The following is a 22611-nucleotide window of genomic DNA, read 5'->3' as shown; positions in this document are numbered from 1 at the left end:
ACGGTGGTGCCTGCACACAAGTCAGAGAATTCCCGCAGGTTCTCTGTGAGGAGGTTGTGGACGTGTGATTCACACTCATCTCAAACTATGTTTGCTACCGCACAGACAAGGAGGCAGGTGGTGGCTGGACAACAGTCTATGTGTGTGCTTTACTGAGTCACTGCCGAGTAATCTTACACTCAATCCCTGTGATCAAAGCCACGGCGATGGCAATTATCACTTGCAGTCGCAAGATCACCTTTATCGCTGCCTGCGGTATTTCAAGGGTCTATTGCATGTGGCAGACTTTGAGGCGATTCTGTCACTAGATGACAAGTTCCTTGTCACTTGTGACTTTAAAGCCAAACATGCTGCCCGGAATTCACATCTACGCCACTTCATGGCACGAAGCATTTCCGATGGCTTTGTGAGATCCTACACAGGCTACTTCTTCATATAATGGTGAAAGAGTGCATGACCTCGATATCGCTGTTATTAAAGACGCACCACATCATATGACACCAAGCCCACACAATCCTTTGTCGTTGGATCACGTCCCTGTCATCTCTGATATAGACATCGATGGTATGGTGCCTTGGCAGCACGAAATCTGCACGAAGGGTGTCATCCGGAATGCATTACGAGAAGACCTCACAGAATCAAATAAGGGCTATGTCAGATCCCGAGGCAACTCTGGAACATGTCACCAGTTGTCACCGATCGCGTGAACTCCTGCCGCACGTCTCAGATACGATCTCACAGACCGTGGCTACAGTTACGGAGCACAGAAGCCGGGAGTGGGTTGGTAGGGTAGCCACTCTCTGGACGCTGCCTCTGCGTGGAAAAGCTCAAACTCACTTCTGCACTCTATGCAGAAAATCTCGCCACTCTAAGTGGACTGCCATGTGGTCTGTGTGCCAGTCACCAAGTCTGACGTACTGACAGCCAAGTTCGCAGAGAATTTCATTTCTATCGACGCTCAGTCGATACTGGATACATAAAGCATGTTGCCGAGCGCTTCTCAGTACCTTTCTAATGGTGTTAAAGCATGCTTAGGTTTGAGAATTTCTGAAGCTGGTAACCTGTTGCTTACACCGTCACAGTTTTCAAGGAGCTATATGACAGGCGCCTCCTTTACTATATGCACTCCTCGAGAAGCACTTTGTCTTCAGTTAAGGCCATGCCGCTTCTTATCTACTTCTGAAACTCGTCAAGGAAGCAGTGGGAGCAAATGAGTGTCGAACTTTCTTCAGGGTGGTGATCGTGTACGTCTAACGTGCATCTGTTTCCGTGTTGCACGACAGTCGCTTACGCAAACTTTGTATGAAAGAAATTCCAAGAACGCAAGTGCCCTATTTCGAAGGTGTAATCTTCCATCCAGGGCATAGAATGGCTTGGCTCAGAGCATCAGACCCTAAAGGGAGTCTAGTGAAGTATGATGTACGTTCCACTGCTGTACACAGCGGAATTGTTAACGTGTTCTCAAACGCAGGTGCGCTGTAATCGGACGATATGGTACTTTTACGAGCTGAATGAACGTCTAGCTTATGTAAGGCATATTGTAGGCTGCGTGCAACTTCCCAGTGACAAGGCTGGAAAAATGGAGTTTGGCTTTCAACACAATGAAGAGCCAAGCACGTAGTGAGACAACCAGTTTCCCTCTGCCCTTAACCCTCTATTTCTTCAACGTTTTTGTCCACTACTAACTCTAAATGGGCCCGTAATAGTGGGTAATCTCACACAAACGTACGGACAACATCACAGCCCCACATCGTGTGAACTCCTCGATTTGAATTACTGACCATTTGCAGAAGTGACAGTAGAACTTTTTGTGATGGTCACCATGCTAGTGCAGGCATGGAGGGGCTCCATTCCGTACAAAATGAAAAAATCCTTGTTGCTCAGAGACAGATCGACATTATGGATGGAAATGTGCGTTGGGGAAGCACTGCCAAGTGTCCGTGTGTCACTCTTGACAGACGTCAGACAAGGCCAGACACGCCGAAGAACTGAGGGCGGCGGGAAGGCTGTTCCAACTTCTCCCGCTGCTGAACCTGACTTCGATTCTTCCACACCTTGGAGTAGTTCTGTGTAAGAAGCTACTTTACTCAGTTTTGGGGTATGTAGTTATCATATGGGGAAGAATGGATGATTCGCGTTCATATGGCCTGCACAGTGTCAAAATCACTTTCCAACTACCACTGGATTTACCGATAGCAGAGCACCACCAGGTAGTCAAAGTACCTCATCTCCAGGAGATGATGGGGTAATTGGAAGGTTACTTCTGCAAGAAATATGGAAAATCACATTACCAATTAACTAACAACCAAGGAACGAGTGTGCAGTTCCAGAACGACAGTACTGGCGAAATAACATGTTCTTGTAATATAGTAAGGGAACTTTTTTCGTGTGTTTCAGATCAGCACCAGCGAGAAATTGTAGTCCTCGAAAGAAGATCCCTAACATCTATAGTGTACTTGGCACAGCTGGTTCGGATGCATGCCTCAACCAGCCACGTACTACGAGTTTGTATACATCTCTATGACAATGCCTCAGTGTTGTAACTCTATGGACGACTATCATTTCGCCTGCTGCCGCTTGTAATTTGCAGCTGCCAGAGGCCTTATTTCGTTGACTCTACTATAGCAATGAGGCTGTGAAAGGGTGAAGGAACGGCCAAACGTTCAGCGAAGATTGGGAAGATCCTCCGTTAAGGAGGGAGCATCTTCATCACCACTGGAGAGGAGGACCTGTGTCGCGCATGCACTCCAGCAGAGTTGTGTTTGTTGTTCTAAACTGTCGGTTCTTTTTGTACACATCATAGGCAAGGTGACACACTGGGGACGAGGAAGGATCCTTGGAGAAACGAAGGGACTCTCGACGGCGCTGCCCACCGAGTTAGCCAGTCGACTAGCTAGCTAACACTACGGTTGACGATCGACTGACTTACGCCTGGTTTAACTCGGAAGACGAATTGCACAGTTCTGCTGAGCAGAATACGTACGTCAAATATGAAACTAGATAACTTTTCGCATTTGCACAGAAGACAGGCTGCAGCTGTCAAACGATCCTAGGTTCGAGAATTCTTCTGGGTTGTATGGCCGTGGTCCATGGAACTCTTCTATCCCTGACGTATCGTCCAAAGCTACGATTGACATCGTCGGAGGTGCTCCTGGTTTTGCTGAGTCTTGCCGATTGATAAGTCAGACATCGAAGAACGGGCTCAATACCTTTGAAAGTGGGTGTGGTCTGGATTTCACGTGATAGCAGAGATAAACCTTGTCAAGGATAAAAAAATAACTATCGATCATAGTACGACAAAGATAAAAACTTCTCATCGATTCTGTAGCGCCACTGTCCATATATCGCTGAGTTTCAAAGCTTCTTCCTTTCTGTTAAAATTATCCCCATGTTTATATATTTCGATGGCTTCTCTATACAGACGTGGATAATAGTTCGTCATAGTAAATAAAACAGAAAGGAAGAGGCTATGAAACTCAGCGATATATGGACAGTGGCGCTACAGAATCGATGAGAAGTTTTTATCTTTGTCGTACTACACTCCTGGAAATGGGAAAAAGAACACATTGACACCGGTGTGTCAGACCCACCATACTTGCTCCGGACACTGCGAGAGGGCTGTACAAGCAATGATCACACGCACGGCACAGCGGACACACCAGGAACCGCGGTGTTGGCCGTCGAATGGCGCTAGCTGCGCAGCATTTGTGCACCGCCGCCGTCAGTGTCAGCCAGTTTGCCGTGGCATACGGAGCTCCATCGCAGTCTTTAACATTGGTAGCATGCCGCGACAGCGTGGACGTGAACCGTATGTGCAGTTGACGGACTTTGAGCGAGGGCGTATAGTGGGCATGCGGGAGGCCGGGTGGACGTACCGCCGAATTGCTCGACACGTGGGGCGTGAGGTCTCCACAGTACATCGATGCTGTCGCCAGTGGTCGGCGGAAGGTGCACGTGCCCGTCGACCTGGGACCGGACCGCAGCGACGCACGGATGCACGCCAAGACCGTAGGATCCTACGCAGTGCCGTAGGGGACCGCACCGCCACTTCCCAGCAAATTAGGGACACTGTTGCTCCTGGGGTATCGGTGAGGACCATTCGCAACCGTCTCCGTGAAGCTGGGCTACGGTCCCGCACACCGTTAGGCCGTCTTCCGCTCACGCCCCAACATCGTGCAGCCCGCCTCCAGTGGTGTCGCGACAGGCGTGAATGGAGGGACGAATGGAGACGTGTCGTCTTCAGCGATGAGAGTCGCTTCTGCCTTGGTGCCAATGATGGTCGTATGCGTGTTTGGCGCCGTGCAGGTGAGCGCCACAATCAGGACTGCATACGACCGAGGCACACAGGGCCAACACCCGGCATCATGGTGTGGGGAGCGATCTCCTACACTGGCCGTACACCACTGGTGATCGTCGAGGGGACACTGAATAGTGCACGGTACATCCAAACCGTCATCGAACCCATCGTTCTACCATTCCTAGACCGGCAAGGGAACTTGCTGTTCCAACAGGACAATGCACGTCCGCATGTATCCCGTGCCACCCAACGTGCTCTAGAAGGTGTAAGTCGACTACCCTGGCCAGCAAGATCTCCGGATCTGTCCCCCATTGAGCATGTTTGGGACTGGATGAAGCGTCGTCTCACGCGGTCTGCACGTCCAGCACGAACGCTGGTCCAACTGAGGCGCCAGGTGGAAATGGCATGGCAAGCCGTTCCACAGGACTACATCCAGCATCTCTACGATCGTCTCCATGGGAGAATAGCAGCCTGCATTGCTGCGAAAGGTGGATATACACTGTACTAGTGCCGACATTGTGCATGCTCTGTTGCCTGTGTCTATGTGCCTGTGGTTCTGTCAGTGTGATCATGTGATGTATCTGACCCCAGGAATGTGTCAATAAAGTTTCCCCTTCCTGGGACAATGAATTCACGGTGTTCTTATTTCAATTTCCAGGAGTGTATGATCGATAGTTATATTTTATCCTTGACAAGGTTTATCTCTGCTATCACGTGAAATCCAGACCACGCCCACTTTCCACGTTATTTACGCCGTTCTTCGACGTCCGACTCGTCAGTCGGCTAGACTTGGCACATCCAGGAGCACGTCCTGCGTAGCTTTGGACGAAACTTCAGGGATAGAAGAGTTCCATGGACCACGGCCATACAACCCATAAGAATTCTCAGCAGTTGAAACATCCGGTCGTGAAAGCCTTCATTGTATGATTCTAGGATCACTGAGCAGAACAATCGAGAATTAAAAGCGTCTGCTACAGCTTTTTATATGCGATACCAGGGTGGATAGTGGATGGAATTCCACCATGAGCTGTTAAGATATCGCATCCTCGGAGCTCAGCATAAGTGTCTTAACAATGAAACACTGCTGCAGATGTAAGCATGCTGCTCACATCACTATAAAGCTCTCGTCAAGCCTGTTATCCTAGTGCTAGAGAAGAATGACCAGAAGAAGATCGTATTGACAGTCAGGTTATTTTTTCGGGAACAGATGTAGCTGTGTTACGAGCAGACAGTTCCGGTGGGGCTGCTTTATACAAGGTTCAGAGATGTGGTGGCCAAACTATATACCTGGGCCAGTAAGAAGAGAAAGCTGCTGTTGATTTTGGCTGTGAGTATAACTTACAACAAAGGACGATAAAATGACGTCGACGGAATCAGCGAACTGAGTAAGCTTATAGCTTATACTACTTACCATCCATCCAACAGTCCATAACATAAAATTCAACAATATTTGTCAATCCACTGACATTGTGCCTAACTGAATCAATATAAAGGTTAACCAGTTCGACCATTGCTCAAAAAATAATTCATATAGCACAGAAACTGTGGCTAAAATATGAAAACAAATATCTTCACAAAAAAGCCTTAAATACAAAACCATACAAAGCCTGCCTAAAACATGTATATAACATTAAAAATACTATTGTTTTCGTTTATCTGGTTAACAAAATTGGTGGGACCTCTCGCAGATGAACTCGAGAAAAAGCCTCGGCGCTCTAAGTAAAGTGATACCACCGTCGTATCATCGAAAACCAAAATTTGTGGCAAAATCAAAACACACCAACCTAACCGCGTCAGTTGGAACTAAACGAAGCAGGTGACACAGACAATGACGATGACGTTGACAATGTTGCGGAATAACGGAAACTGCTGAAACTAACACAACATACATTGTTACTGCATCCTTATATATACTTACCAAACAGTTATACTACAGACTGACAAAATCGACCCCTTGACTGCCGAACGCACATTTCGCTGGCCAGAGCAGGCCAGTCCACAGCTCTGCTGTGGCCGGCGGCGGTCTCGTGACAGTCAACACCTTAAAAACAGTCGTATAACGTAACATAGGAATTCGACTATTTCAAATTCAATTGTACACTTTTCTCCCATTTATTTGTTCATGTCTACTGTTACGTATCAGCTCTCAACAATATTGTGGGGAAAATCCTGTAAAACGATACCTGTTTTTTGATGTTTATTTCTTCATTTAATTTTTTATCACTTTGCGCCATTGTTTTTCTGTATTTCTTTGCTTTTGAATATTTTACTTGAGAATAAGTATTTGTAAACGACACAAAATTTGCGCTAAAATGTTGTAGAATTTGATGTTTTCCAGTGTCTTTCATTTGTTCGTTTTTGTAATTATATTTCTCAGAAAAACTTAGCAAATTGAAACACTCACAACGGCATATTGTATTTTACTGATTAACGTAGTGAATATGTATAGAAATTTATAGTATGAGGAACACTGCCTCAAAAAACTAGGAGTTGGGAATGAAAAGATGCAGCTTAAGAACACAGGCCAGGTGAAGTGAGCTATCACCACGGTAGGCATTCTCAGTACGGCTCTACCACAAGTTCGGAAGAATACAACGTACCATCCATCCAACAGTCCAGAACATCAAATTCAACAATATTTGTCAATACACTGATATTGTGCCTAACTGCATCAATATAAAGAATAACCAGCTCGACCACTGCTCAAAAAATAATTCATATAGCACAGAAAGTGTGGCTAAAATACGAAAACAAATCTCTTCACAAAAAAATAAAGCCTTAAATATAGAACCATACAAAACCTATCTAAAACAAGTATATAACATTAAAAATACTACTGTTTTCGTTTATCTGATTAACAGCATTGAAAGTTGTAGGAAACTGCCATGAAAGAAATGAAAGATAAAAGAAAAAAATGTAAAAGAGCTTATGATACAACAAGCACAATACATAAACACGAACAACCAAAGCAACACACCAATTTTAGTCGAGACCGACAAATCTCACAGACACACAATTAAACAACAAAGAGCATGAGCTGTTACAAAAAGGGCTGAAGTATAATGCAAATACAAAAATAGATAATACTCTACAGAACACCTCAAAATAAAATCAAAAAGCTGTTGTAGCACGAAAAGAGAAAAGGGAAAACAGCAACGTCAACTTCCACAAAATTGTAACAAATACGACAAAGCGGAATAACAAATCAATATGAAGACATAACCCACAACACTCAGAACACTCGAAAAGGAACTCCAAAACAAAGACACAATTACATAAAAACCAGCAAAGGAAATACTTTAGTTCTTTCAGACAAAATGCAGTACACTGACCTAATACAAGAATTTACTTAACAAAGTAGTATTAAGAAATTGAAATCAGACCCAACATACAGATTCGAGACTAAGATAAAACACTATTTGGATTAGATGACAGAGAAAGAACGAAACTAATACAGAACAATCCCACTGCATCAGCCCTGGCAAGACTCCTTGTTAACTTCAGCCACCCTCACACTTACACACTTGTAGCATTCATGTTAAAACTACTGTCTGAAACCTAAACAGTTGAAGAGGACAGGACTTCATAGAACATCACACAATTAATATAACTCATAAAAGATATAAAAATCCCAAAGACAGCTTCCCCACTCTCCTTTGATATAGAACATATGTACTCTAACTTACCAGCAACAGAAGCAACAAACATCGTGGGCCAAATCCTGAAAGACAACTTTCAGATAAACACATCGTCGCAATACTCAGATTATAAGAAGTAACAAACATAATTTCAATTCATTAACGAATACTATTTACAGGGAGAGGCGCAACCAATGGGCTGTCCAGTGTCAGGACCATTAGAAAACATTTTTACAAACTATGTAGAATAATCTACATTTAGAAATATTATTGGAAATAGAACTAATCACCATTACACAAAACTTCTAAAAAATGGGTAGAATAATCTGGCCTTAAAATTAAACAAAATTAAAAAAGAAAGAAATTCTGTAAACATGGGACATGTAGGGCCACAAACAGCAGCATATCATGAATCTACACAAACAAGCACAAACACTGTTAGAACAGCATAAAACACTCGTGATACCAACAAAGAAGACATAAGATGGTAGACAGTGACATGCAGTCACAATTCACACATGAAATAATGGACAATTTCAAAAGACAAGACATGTACATTGCTTCACAAACAGAGCGTTCTGTCCAGAAGTACATCCCAAAACTAAAAAGTGAAAGTAACATCAATCAGAAAGCAGAAATACATTAATTACAATGTAATACATGAGATAAGAGATATATGGGACACACTAGCAGAACATTCAACTCTCGATACAAAGAACGTATCAGAGCCTGGAAATTTGGGACAAACCACTCAATATTTGCAGAGCACTTAATGGAAATGAATCACAGGTCATCTACATAAGATAAAGAAATGAAAATAGTTAGAATAAATAGTAAAAGTCACATGGTAACTCTAAAAGAAAACTAAGATGTACACAAAACACAGGCAAAAAGAGAACTGTTCTTAAATGACCAAGTCAAAACGAAAAACAGCTCACTGTTTACACTGATTCATAGCACAGTAAATAAACATCACAAAAGATAATCATAAATACCATTCCTCCTTACCAACCCTCTTCCCAAAATGTAGTCATCCACTTACCTCTTACCACACATCTGCCATCAAACTGATCAATACGCTGGCCATAAACATATCTGTTATCGTAACTAACCCCTCTTCTGTTTTTTATATTATTATTATGCACGTTGCATGTGCTTAATGACACACGAGGACCAAGAATGGCACGTGAAGTTGTGTTTACTACTAAAGTGATGTCAACTATAGTGACTCTATAGTATCAGCCACAGTATGTGCAAAGAGTTCACTGAAAGCGAAGAATTTCTACTAAAATATGTTAATGACGAACAAAAGAACGGAAAAATATGTAACTCTGAACATGTTACCACAGGAGTGAAAGCAGTACAGTCGTCAAGAAATGATACAGATTTACTTGTAAGTACCTTTGCATTTTACTTTAAGATTTATGTGTGAACTGTTTTAAGTCTAAAATCAGTGCTTATAAACAAACATAATATGTAATTCCCGGATACACAATGATATTGCCTTGTTAATAAAGGCGAAACTTATCTGAGTGATTTAATACACTCATTCGTTTGCGTCAGTAGTGAGTAAAATGGTTACCATCGAGTAGCAGGTTTCTGCACTTTTACCTTCGGAGAAAGTGAGTCGAAAATTTAAGTGCAGGAAGCATTTTGTCTCCAATCCGGTACTGAACCACCAACCAAGAAAAGCATTGGTCGTTGGTTGAAGGAGTGTCAACAGACTGGGTACTTCTACAGGGCCTGAGACACACACAACACGAGTATGCTTGCAAATTTAAAACCTGGCAGAAAAAAGTAACAACATCAAGAACAAGTTGTGAGATATAAACGGAAGTTGGTAGCCGTGTTTCTACGTCTGAAAGATGACATCTGTTCAGTTTTCTCTCCGGTCGCATAAGAGTGGTACTTGTAGCGCCATTATGAGGATGCAAATCAGGTTAGCTTTGAATAAAGCTTAATTTAATAAACAGAATGGATGTCACCGCTATATGAACAGTGAGCCATATTGACCCTATATCAAGCCGTGATCTGGTCGGTAGGCTTACTAGCAAACAGCTCCACCAGAAATTATTCTCGAAGTGGCCTAGTTTAACCAATAATGCTGAGTAAGTAAGTTCAAAGTTTGATGAAACCAAGCGCTTATGAACTATAAAATAATCATGCCTAGTAAAGCACTGCAGCCTTTGGGTTGAGGACAGCTTCATACAAAAAAAGTCCAGTACTTCAGATATAAACATTCACAGCTCTGGCAATAATAGACGAATAGGCATTATGTGTGTAATCTGTTTTTTAGTCTCTGAAATTCTCAAATTATTGAGATCTGTTGTGCTTTAACACAAAAAATGTGGACTTGAGTCTTTGACAAATTCCAACGATTGTAATATTTAGAATATCACATACTAAAAAAAGGAAAGAAACCACTTACATTTCTTTTCTTGAATGCTGAAAGACACATTTGGTAACTAATATGCGTCAATATAATCTATAAACTTATACAACTATAACATTCTTGAGTATTGTATTACCTCCACAAGCCAAGAGGAGTGCAACAACTAAAATTTAGCAATAAATCCGTGTAGATATTATTTACAAAGCGTATTTCACATCGTTCGAGGTAAATAACCGACTGTACGGTATTCATTATATTAAGTAATTGTAATATTCTGTCAAAAATGCTGTCAAAGCCACGAACTAAAGAAAGCCTTTCCTGGTCGTATATAAAGAGTGAAACCGGAAAACACTCCTGGAAAATATACCCTTCTTATATCTGAAGAGTGTTAAGTAGACCTTTATGATGTTCGTCTCTTATTTTGTAAATACTTCGTGTATTGGACATACACCAGGGATGATGGAGAGAACACAGAAAGCTGGGGATCTCAACTGCACTCAATCTGAAATGAATTTCGGAACCATTTTTATGGTTGGTTTTTGAGTATAGCAATCTAGATCGCGTAGTATATTTCTTTATTTATCGCGTAGCATATTTCTATCATCACTAAGTCTATAATTAAGATCAAAGGAACATAAGAGTGAGAGGTGTTAGTTATACTTCACCAGATGTACAAAAATAAGAAAAAACTAATATGATAAAAAGAAGGAAAAAGAGTATTTCACCAATACCTGAAATTTTTAAAGCAACGTTCACAACGTTCAATGTCAGTTTCAATAAACTCTATGCATAAGTCGGGCGTCAACTATCAACTCGCCTCGAAAGATTACAGAAATACAAGTACTAGCCGAGAGTTGGTACCTGGGGAGATATAGTGTCTTCATTTCTCAGGTCACACCCAAATAAAACGAATCTCTAAAATTGCAGTACCTTAATTTACAACATAAAACATGATTAAAGTAGATACAGCTGCTTACTCAGTTGGAACCAATAACTACATCCGGAGTTCACATAAATATAACACACGAATTCGTTATATATGCTTCAAAATTAGATAATATACTGAGTGCAAATTGCCCCAATGATCACAGACCGATTTGGGAAATTTATTTCCTTTATTAACACATTTTACTAAGTGGTGCGCACAGACATTATAATTCTTTATAAACACTGAAAAGTAATTCAGACTTCCACGGCGAATTTCATTGATAAAGTCTTCCCAGGTCACTAACCAAGTCGTCGTGTCGTGACGCCCCAGCGTTTCGAAGAGCTTCCTACTCGTTATCGTCAGGTGACAACATGAGGTCACGACTCGATTGATAACCCAAGAAGATTTTATCAGTCCCTACAGTTTTTATTACGATTCCGGCCATTTGTGTTTCTCTTCGTAGCTATAGAATCTCTTCTTTAGATAAAAGCTAGGCGAAGCACATGATTTGTGATTTACCATCACACCATTCTTAAGTCTCGGAAACTTGTCTAACAATTTCATATCTGTAAGAACTTACATATATTGAACGACAGATGCTGTAGCGGTTAAGTAGTACTCGTTAAAGCACATGCCTGGCGTATAGCTGCTAATGCTTACATAATATGCCCGGCTTTGTTTGATTCAAAATAACACGTTTCAGTCGAACGGAACTGTACCAGGAACATCTTATTTCCTCACGGTGTCGCAGCTGCGCCTGGGACAGGTTAGGGTTCGCTCTTCCACCCAGCGAATGTTATACTTGAAAGAAAAACAATACGATTAATTATGCACATTTTACGAGCACGAAAGAATTGTTTCGCGTAATGCTACGTTTCTTGTAGCAAACATCTGCGTCATACCGATCTTTTGTTTTCTGTGTCATACTTGTACCTGTGCATAAACGATTCTGGTAAACAACAAAGGGTAACAACCAGTATTATAGACAGTTTACTGATTCTAGTAAACAATGTTTCTCGAACATAAATTACAAAACAGAAGTTCAAAATGACTCATTAATTAGCTTACGAGGCAGACCCAGCTCCGTAGGAGTACGCTGTGTTTACAATCGGCTTGCAGTTACGAATAGTTTTAATGGTCTTTGATTAACAATTCATTCCTAACTCTCCTCGTTTGTTTCGTGAGATGAGAAATATAATTTCTATCGAGAGGAGTATTCTCTTTGAAATACGATTTCTACAGAAGGCTGGCCACGAGGAACTAGCCACCAGAATGGATTACTTATTTGTCGATGGTGTTTAAGTCCGGTAGTGGAATATTAGCGATCCTGAGTAATTGACGTAGAACCGATGCTGTGAGGTGTGCGCGTAGCAGTGACGTAAAGGGAGTCTCTTCGCTGTCCTGCGCGAGATTAATTACGGGATTTTGTTACGCTAATCAGGAATTCTCTGTGATCTCCACTGAGGTTAGTCCAATCGTCCGTAAACAGTATAACAAATAACTGCGTCGGTACCTGTATTGATCTGTGTTTCTCGTTATAAGTACCACAGACGTGGCAGGGAAGATCGTAGGAACTTGAGAGAGCGCGTCCGTTCCTGTCATTTGTGACACTACCGGTGAGATTTAAGATAAGAAGGGGTTTCCTAAAGCGCGGTAGATTCCGTTGTGAGCTAGTTTTTCACCTGTATTGTCTTTGTCCACTAATGGGCTGCGATCTGGAAGAGACGGAGCCGCTGACGTGGCAATACACGGAGCACTCAGTACTCAAGTACGACCTGCGCATCCTTCACCTCCTTTGCTTGTGGCCACTCCCAGGCTCGCTGTTATTCCGAACTTTGACAGCGTTCTTTATCGCGCTGTGCTTGGGGCACTTTGCAGAAGCGGTGGTCAACCTGTGTACGCTGAGTGGCGACATGGAGGCCTACACGCTGGCGCTGTCCAACGTTTCGGTAGTCATAGTAGGCGTTCTTAAAGTGACATTCTTCCTGCGCCACGAGCGCAAGTACTGTCGGCTGGTACGTTGGCTGGACGCGTTAGTGGCAGCCGAGAGGGAATCCGTTCACGGGCGGCCGTTGCTTGAGGCTATATTCCCGGCAGCCCAGAAACGGGCCGTTCGCATCGCGAGGGGCTTGCTCTTGTACAACTGTTTCCTGCTCTCCATCTGGTTGACAGCACCCCTCGCCGCCCCACCGGAAGCTAGAATACTACCCCTGCAGCAACTTCCTTTAACGGACGCGAACGCTTACCCCCTGTATGAACTCTCATACGCGCTACAGGCTCTATCCGTAATCTTCATCGGCTTAATCAACGTGCATATGGATTGCTTCTTCACAGTGGCTATGATCTACACTGCCGCACTGCTCAGAAGTTTGGCATCGCGTCTTGCCGACCTGCAGGTGCATGACACAGCAAAAGGGAACGGGCGGGGGCAGAAGACTGCGACAGCGGACGAGATGTACGGCGAATTATGCTTTTGTATCAGGACTCACCAGGAAATCTCAAGGTAAGCAGAGGTGGAGAACATGTGCTAAAAAACAATTTACGAGGAAACGATTCTAACGAAAAAACAACTGAGCATGAAAGTCAGGTTTTGGGGGAAGGAGGTTATTTTCAATCTGGAGTTTATGGATCAGTCTTTTTTTAATCCTCCTAAATGGTCGGTCGTCGAAGCCGACAAGGCTGATTTCAAGCGGGAGTAACTCTCCTGTCGGAAAGATCACAGCTCACGGTAGAACATTTTCCATTTCATGATGGGACGATACAGCAATCAGTGATAAACGTTTCGAAGAGACAAACAGTCTCGGCTGTAAAACAGGCTTTATTGTTTTATATTTTTCGAATAACGCGTTTCGTATAGTTTAAGGCGTCTCCAGATTGGCTGACACAGTAGGTGTTAAACACATAGGTTGCCGTCCATGTAAATGCGTAAGCAGGCAAACACCATTGTCAGTATTCTAAGAACATTGCGTGGTTGCCTGATGTAAAATAGTGTTGGTCTAAACTACATAAAAGACCTAAGTAGGTACTTGCCCTTGTCCAGTTTTAAGAGACTTCGCGCAGTGCCCTGCATAAAGCGCAGTGAAGAGACACTTGAAGCTGGATCAGGCATACAGGAATGCATCAGAAAATGTAAAAATGGCATTACGCGGGTAAAACGCATCATGGGCAGCTACCTCTTGAGGTCTTTTACGCATTTTACACGTGACTTCCCGTACACTCAACACTATTTTATATCAGAGCACCACGCAGTGTTCTTATAGTATTGACAACGGCGTTTGCCTGCTAAGACATTTGCAAGGACTGCAGCCTATGTGGTGGTGGTGGTTAGTGTTAAACGTCCCGTCGACAACGAGGTCATTATGCAGCCTATGTGTTAACACCTGTTGTGCAAACCAATATGAAGAGCCCGTAAACAAGACGAAACGCGTTATTGGCAAAATTTAAAATAATAAAGCTTGTTTTGCAGCCAAGACTGTTTATCTCTTCAAAACAGTTCGTAATAACTGGCGGAAATGCATCGAACACAAATGATATGTGGCATTGTCCAAGGAAATATTATAGGCCCTCTGCTGCTTCTAATCTACATTTAGGGATGTACCAGACAATCTGAGGGGCCCTCTTAGATTGTTTACAAATGATGCTGTCGTTTTCCGTCTGCTAAACCCATCAGAAGATCACAAGTAATTACAAAACGATTTAGAGAAGATTTCGGTGCCGTGAGAAGAGTGCAGTTTATATTATTTAGCGACTATCTCGGAGTGCAGCGCTAATACCAGTTGCAGGTAGCTATCTAACAGTTTCCAGAGACAACAAAAATTTGATGTTCAATATTTCACGAAATTACTGACCGAATTGGCAGTGGGACTTTTCTGTAAACCATACTTACTTACATCGTAGGGAAAATTTGGGAACCGCCTGTCCAGGCAACGAGAGAATAATACAAGCAGCGGAAAGTCCATGACTTGCTAGTCTCTTTAAGTACGAGGGTAAGTCAACTATTATCCGAAATTTAGTTATATTTTTGTTTATTTTGGTAGTCCTGTCGTTTTACGTTGATAACGCATGCTTTGTTTATTTGTTTTTATATCTTTGCTATTTTCAAGCTGCGAGGTTAGTTTCGATATCGCTTTCGTGCTGTTAGTCATGGCTGCTCCGCTGTCTATTTGCACCAAAGAAGAGCAACATTCAATTATCCGTGTTTTGTGGTCGGAAGGCGTATCAGGGGTCGAAATTCATCGAAGACTTTTGGTACAGTACGGGAACAGTGTTTTGCCACAACGGAGTGTCTACAAATCGATTAAAAAATTCCGAAATGGTCGTACAAATTTTACGTACAATGAAGGAGCCGGACGACCGTTTACCACCAAAAATGAAGAAACCATTGAGCGTTCATGTGAAATGATTTTCTTGGAGAGATGATTAACTATTGACGAAGTGGAATACCGTCTCCAAATTAATCACGGTTCTGTCTACTAAATCATCCACAACAAACTTGGGTTTTATAAAGTTTGTGCAAGATGGGTCCCAAAACAACTCACACAGTGGCATAAACAAACGTGCTTGGAAATCTGCAAAAAAAAAAAAAAAACATTTGGATCGGTATAGTAACGAAGGGAACAACTTCTTGGAGAGGACCATTACTGGTGACGAAACATGGATCCATCATTACGAGCCGGAGAGTAAACGTCAGAGTATGTAATGGAAACATCCAAATTCGCCGTGCAAGAAAAAGTTTAAGACCCAACTGTCCGCAGGAAAACTGATGCTTACGGTTTTTTGGGACGCACATGGTTCAGTATTGGAACATTATAGGAAAAGAGGCAGAATAATAAACAGTGTACGCTACAATGAGATGCTTAGTGCCAGGCTAAAGCCTGCAATTCGAAGGAACGCCGAGGTTTGCTGTCAAAAGGTGTTGTGTTGTTGCACGACAATGCCCGTCCGCATAATGCCGCCCACACTGCTGAAACCCTCGAGAAACTCAAGTTTGAAGTATTGGATCAACCTCCATATAGTACCGATGTTTCCCCTTCTGACTCTCACTTGTTTGGTCCACTCAGGCACTGTAAATGTAAATGTCGTGTGACTAGGGCCTCCCATCGGGTAGACCGTTCGCCGGCTGCAAGTCATTCGATTTGACGCCCCTTCGGCGACTTGCGCGTTGATGGGGATGAAATGATGATTAGGAGAACACAACACCCAGTCCCTGAGCGGAGGAAATCTCCGACCCAGTCGGGAATCGCACCCGGGCCCGACATTCTGTCGCGCTGGCCACTCAGCTACCGGGGGCGGACACTCAGGCATTAAGGGGCCTTCGATTTGCCTCTGACGAAGTAGTGGAAGAAGCGGTGTATTCCTGGCTCGCAGCTCAACCGAGAACCTTCTTTTATGAGGGCATCAGGAAGCTTGTACAACGATACACCAAGTGCTTTGAAACGCAGGGAGACTATGTCGAAAAATGAAGTTCTTGTAAGTTTCCTATTTACCACCACACCCTATTGAAAGCGTTCACACCATTTTTATTCAATCCGCGCATGTCAGTGGCATTTAGATGCACAGATTAATTGAACATTTCTTGTAAGTAATCATTACTCCCATTGCCTTATATTTCTTGCAAATCATGTTAAGAAGAATTGAGTTCGGATGGAGGGCTGAGGAGCAACCAGTTTGATCTCTGCTCCGGAGGAACACAGTCGAGTCACATTACCATGACAATCAGTTAATACTGAAACTAGTTTTCATATGCAATACCAGTAGTAGATGAAAGGAAGCAACCCCGTGCTCATGGATTGTTTCAATACTGTGGAAGGGTATTACGTACAATTAACCGCATGGCGCTGCATACTTAACGTCGAAGCATTCACTGAGAGAACAGATCGACTTAGACATTTGGCACTGTCTGGAAGACAATACTTTTTTAAGATAGATGTGAATTTAAATTCCTGCCGCACGTCTTGATTAACGTATCGGTTATGTGGTGTCACCGCCAGACACCACACTTGCTAGGTGGTAGCCTCTAAATCGGCCGCGGTCCGTTAGTATACGTCAGACCCGCGTGTCACCACTATCAGTGATTGCAGACCGAGCGCCGCCACACGGCAGGTCTAGAGAGAGACTTCCTAGCACTCGCCCCAGTTGTACAGCCGACTTTGCTTGCGATGGTTCACTGACAAATTACGCTCTCATTTGCCGAGACGATAGTTAGCATAGCCTTCAGCTACGTCGTTTGCTACGACCTAGCAAGGCGCCATTACCAGTTACTATTGATGCTGTAAAACATGTACCGTCAAGAGCGATGTTCACCAATTATGTATTAAAGTTAAGTACTCCAGAAGCTACGTACGTTTTTTACTAGTCTCATTCCGTGTCCTGTTCCAGACCTCACATCAGCCTGCGTGAGCTTAAACGCGTGCCTTTCGGCTTCCTCCTAGTGGATTGGCTGTCTTGCCAGTCCACAACAGGTTACTCCCTGAACAGCGCCCTATTCCTTTTCGTATCCTAGTCCAACTGTAGTAGCGTTACAAGTCTAAAGAAGTCGGCTAGAAGGGATATAATTTGTAAATTCAATCACTTGCACTCGCTAAAATGCTATAATGCACAGACACCCGTGGTTTCGTGAGTTACCACCTGTTCAAATGCTCATTACCAGTTAACATGTGCCTTCCGTCGGAAGTGATGAATTTAAATTAGCTGAGCAAAAGCTACATTTTTTCAGTTTGAGAAAACCAAACGAAGAACTCATTTGGTGACAATGACTCCGGCAGTCCTCTTGAGCTCCTGCGCGCGTCGACCTGATTAGCCAACTTCAGTTTTAAATAACTCGCAAACTGCACAACGTATCGAATATTTCTCTTAACGATTATTTCTCAGCGCAACCTGCCCTGCGACACCCTTACAAGCTTTCCAGACTGTTTCTGAGCACTCCGTATACACGGTGACTCCGTGATGATGTTACAAACTTTCAGGGATGACGGAGACGGATAAATGTATCAATTGGAGGTAAGGATCGTCTGTCCGGAAACGACCGAGTCGAAAGGTATAAGCGAAAAACTAGTCAAGTTCTTCGTTGGCCTTACGCAGCGCTCAGACTAATGGCCCCAAATTTCGAACACTGGAAATGGAAATGAGCGTTTGGCGCCATTGGCCGGGAGGCTCCTTGCGGGGCAGGTCTTATTACATTCGACGCCAAATTGGGTGACCGGCGCGCCGGATGGGGGTGAAATGATGATGAAGACAACACAACACTGATCACGACGAACAGAATTCCTGTTGATGCTCCCGAATACCCTCAGATAATTTACCGCGTTGATGCAATAGTAAAGGCCCACATAACTTGATCTCAGAGAGACCGAAAATCCAAAGTTTATGGTATAGTAATAATGAATTCCATTTTCCTGCACAAGTTTCACAAGCCGCTACATTTACAACGGTTGTTCAGAATGACAATACCCAGCGTCAAAGGGCGCATGACATCGTCGCACAAAGTTCTGTCGTACCCATTTTAGTAGGACGTGCTGAAAAGTAACGCCTCCGAACTTCTTATGTGAAAATTCTTGAAACTTTTTAGATGTAACAAACATTATTAACTTTCTACATTTTTATTCTTCCTGTCTACATATTTGCAGCCCTCTATTGCAGCGCGTAACAAGGCGTTGTGTAGCGTGACCATGTCGGTGCGTGAGAAGCAGCGTGCTGTAATCGAGTTTCGAATTCGAAGAGTTCGTCCACATGTGGAGCATCCTCTCATTCAGCATGTCAATGCCAGGCCACACTGTGACTTCTGCATCAATCCGCCTTCGGTTCTCTGTCATTGATCATCCCCATACAGTGCCGACTTGGCCACATCCGATTTCCATCTGTTTCCAAAACTTAAAAATACGTTCGGGACTTCACTTTGATAGCGATGAAGCGTTGTAAGCAGAGGTGAGGCTGTGGTTCCGTCAAGAAGGTCAAACATTCTGCAGTGACGGTATCAACAAACTGGTCTCTCCTTGGTGTGTATGTGAAGTGTTCGCCTCGGTTATTACGTCGAGAAATATATATGCAGAATGGATAATGAAGATGTAGAACGTTAATAACGTTAGTTATATAGAAAAGCTTTGAGAGTTTTCATCGTCATATTCTCGGTGTCGTTAGAACAGTGTGGCAGGTAGCGAGAGTCCTTCCCAGGAGATCCTCTTCAGTCTGGACAGGTGCCTCGTCGACGAGGCTTTCCACGTGGTCCACACAAGAAGAAATCAAGTACGGTGCGATCAGGTGACCATGCTGGCCACGAAACAGTACCTTCTTTGCCCGTCCACTTTTCAGGTGTTCGTGAACCCTCAGTCCAAAGAGAGTTGGGGCTCCATTCCGTTGGAAACACATCCGCTGACAAAAAAGTGGGATATGTTGCTGGAACCTTGATAACGTGTCTCTGATAAAGACTGTGCACGCTGGTGGATTTAAGCGGAGAGGAGGAAGAAACAATTTTCGCGTACAACTTTCTGCTCGGTCTTTTGAGGATCAGGGTCTCTTACGTACCCTTATCCATCATCTATGAACACTTGTAACATCGTCAAGAAATCATCCTGTATACTCCGCAAGCCACTGTACAGTGCATGGCGGATGGCACATCACACCAATATTCTCGATTTTTTTTCATACTCCACTCCCATGTTGAGGGAAGGACTCTCTGTATGCCTCTCTTATCTCATTCTCATGACCGCAACTCGAGATACACGATGGTGGTAGCGTAATGGTTGCACAGTACTCTTTGAATTCAGCCAACGAGGTTTAGCGAGAACTACATCGTGTTGCTCACCAGTATTCCCATTTAACTTGCCCAATCATTTCTGTTACAATTTTGTGGCGGCTGAACAGACTTGTTAGGATCCTACCAGCACATCTGTCGTTTCTATTCGCTGTCCCAAAACCTGGTGTAACGTGATCGTACCACATCATATAGCTTTCCAGTATTACCCCTATTTGCTTATGCAATTCGACGTGCTCAAAGTGGACATTTCCTCATACTAATAAGCATTATATTACATTAAATTAAACTACATTTAAAGAGAGCCCTTATTCATTACGCCAAGCGAAAACTTTGTGCAGGTCTTCCTGCAATCCCCTACGATCGTCCAACTGCGCTACTTTCCTGTACACATCTCCATATAGAGCGAAAAACCTTATAGTGTTGCTCATCCTGTCTGATAAGCCTTTTATTTAAGCTGAGAACGCTAGACATTCTAATACACTTCCTGTGCGCATACCCAATGTTACTTTCGCTTCTGTGGAACATTTTCCGTCCAAGGTAACGTAATGGGCTTTATTAGTGAAATACTTCTCGAACACTTCAGATACACATTCTGATCAAAAGTGTCTCAGCAGCCCTGTGTAGTACGCAGTTGACCACTAGATGTCACGAGATGTGGTTCAAATTGGTTCAAATGGCTCTGAGCACTATGGGACTTAACATCGTAGGTCATAAGTCCCCTACAACTGAGAACTACTTAAACCTAACTAACCTAAGGACATCACACACATCCATGCATGCCCGATGCAGGATTCTAACCTGCGACCGTAGCAGTCCCACGGTTCCGGACTGCAGCGCCTAGAACCGCACGGCCACCGCGGCCGGCCGAGATATGGTCCCGCTAGTAGAAAAGGAGGTGGAGACTATTGTGTTGTAAGTAGGAAAGCAGTAAAAGCAGAAAGGGCCGATCAAGAGATCTCAGTTACTTCCAACGTGCACTAGTTTCTGGATGGTACCTGAGCAACAAACCCATCAGGAATCTTTTACACCCTCCTAAAGTTGCTAAAATCGACAGTTGGCGATGTGATTGTGTCACATAGAAACAGGATGGGACAACCATAAGTAAATAAAGATGGGTACATCTCATGTGCTGACGGAGAGGGACCGTCGTGCATTGCGGAGGGTGTTGCGAAAAATTGCATGAAATTAGCGTTAGGAATCACTCGAGAGTTCCAATGTGCTACCATGAGTCCAACTAGTACAATGACCGTGTTTAGCAAGTTAAAAAGAATGTTGTACAATGGCCGTTAGCTTCTCAGAAGCCACACATTTCTCTAGTCAACGCTAAGCGACGCTTGACGTGTAAAAAGCGACGCCACTGTACAGTCGATGAATGGAAACGAGTTGCATCGAATCACGCTATATTCTGTCGCAGTCCGATGGAAGGGTCTGAGGTTTGGCGAATGAATCGAAAATGTTACCTGCAGCCATGTGTAGCGTAGTCACTCAAGCACGAAGGAGGTGGTCTTATGTACGGTGTAGGGGCGTTTTTCTTCGTTAGGCTGTAGTCCTCTTATTATGCTTAATAAACTGCGGAATTCGGAAGGATGTGACACATTTTACAGCACTGTGTACTGCAAACAGAAGAGGAAGAGTTCCAACGAAGGAAGATTAGTATGCAGATGCCGGCGTGGTGGAAGAGTTTGGAGACGATGATTGTTTGAATCATTATGACAATGCACCCTGTCATAAAGCATTTCGGCGCGTTATTCCATAAACATTAACGTCAAGGATGCTATGCGTTTGACTTCATCCGCTAAGAGTGCTGCCGTCGAGTCAATTAAGTGTGTGAATAAGGCACGCGGGTCGCCAAGGGTTGCCCATGACTTGGCTCCGGATTCCAGCGTTCAATATCACTAGCTGCACTGGCTTCGACTCTTGAGGAAGAATGGGCTACCATTGCTCCGACGATGTTCGAGCGCCTCGTTGAAAGTGTACTCAGCAGAGTTCAAGGCATTATAAAGCCGAGGCTGGACAAATCTCGTATTGATGTCCACTAATAGGTGTCGGGATGGAATTGGTCAGATATCGTGTGTTTTGTGCGTATTTTCTAGATTTATTTCCTAACTAGTTGGCTATACTCTATTTAAACATGTGATGATGTAATTCCAGATCTTTAACTTAACAAAGGTGACATCTATAAGGATAGTAATAATATAAGAGAGATGTGTTATGCATACAGTTCTACACAGCGTTTTTTTGCTGCTCTTCGATTCCCTTAAGTAAAGCCATGTACGAGGTGCGTATCGTCCAACTACTCCTCAGTAAATCTATCCAGTAGTGCTGTGCATGACTCTTAACGTCAGGAATAACAAAAACCGAGACAGAACCGAGCAAACTGCAAGCTTGAGGGCGAAGAGTAAAGTGTGCTTTTCCGTTGTCAGCAGCAAGTAGCGTGACCTGCTTCGAATTAGTTTCTATCACACACATTTGAACATTTGAACCACATGAGACCACCGGTACCTTATACCAGAATGCTAAGGAAGTATCCCTGCACAGCCTTCTAAATTTTGTTAGTGGAGTTCCGATTGGCCTTACACACAGTCAGTCCAAACACCTTGAGAT

The 22611-nt window shown here is 43.5% G+C and overlaps 2 protein-coding genes across 2 annotated transcripts in view; both read left to right on the top strand.

Annotated features, from left to right (window-relative positions):
• Positions 1-12958: 12958 nt before the first annotated feature.
• Positions 12959-13659, top strand: LOC126188530 (uncharacterized). Its single transcript, XM_049930131.1, has 2 exons — positions 12959-13506; positions 13590-13659. Exons 1-2 carry the CDS (start codon positions 12959-12961, stop codon positions 13657-13659), a joined length of 618 nt encoding a protein of 205 aa, XP_049786088.1.
• Positions 13660-13669: 10 nt separating this feature from the next.
• Positions 13670-22611, top strand: part of LOC126189037 (odorant receptor Or2-like) — a 73753-nt gene continuing 64811 nt past the window's right edge. The window contains exon 1 of the mRNA XM_049930887.1: positions 13670-13758. Within this exon, the coding sequence (XP_049786844.1) occupies positions 13709-13758 (50 nt within the window). The 5' untranslated portion in view covers positions 13670-13708. The remainder of the gene's footprint in view (positions 13759-22611) is intronic.

This window comes from Schistocerca cancellata, chromosome 5, assembly GCF_023864275.1.
Source record: "Schistocerca cancellata isolate TAMUIC-IGC-003103 chromosome 5, iqSchCanc2.1, whole genome shotgun sequence".
In the NCBI taxonomy this organism is placed as follows: Eukaryota; Metazoa; Arthropoda; class Insecta; order Orthoptera; family Acrididae; genus Schistocerca; species Schistocerca cancellata.
Note: the sequence above shows the minus strand (reverse complement) of the source record. Positions and strands in the feature narration are given on the sequence as shown.

What these genes read in the sequence shown, in the direction of transcription:
- LOC126188530 (XM_049930131.1), top strand. Translation starts at nt 12,959, where the DNA reads ATGGGCTGCGATCTGGAAGAGACGGAGCCGCTGACGTGGCAATACACG. An exon ending in GACGCGAACGCTTACCCCCT is followed by an intron (nt 13,507 to 13,589) that starts GTATGAACTCTC and finishes GCTTCTTCACAG; the next exon opens with TGGCTATGATCTACACTGCC.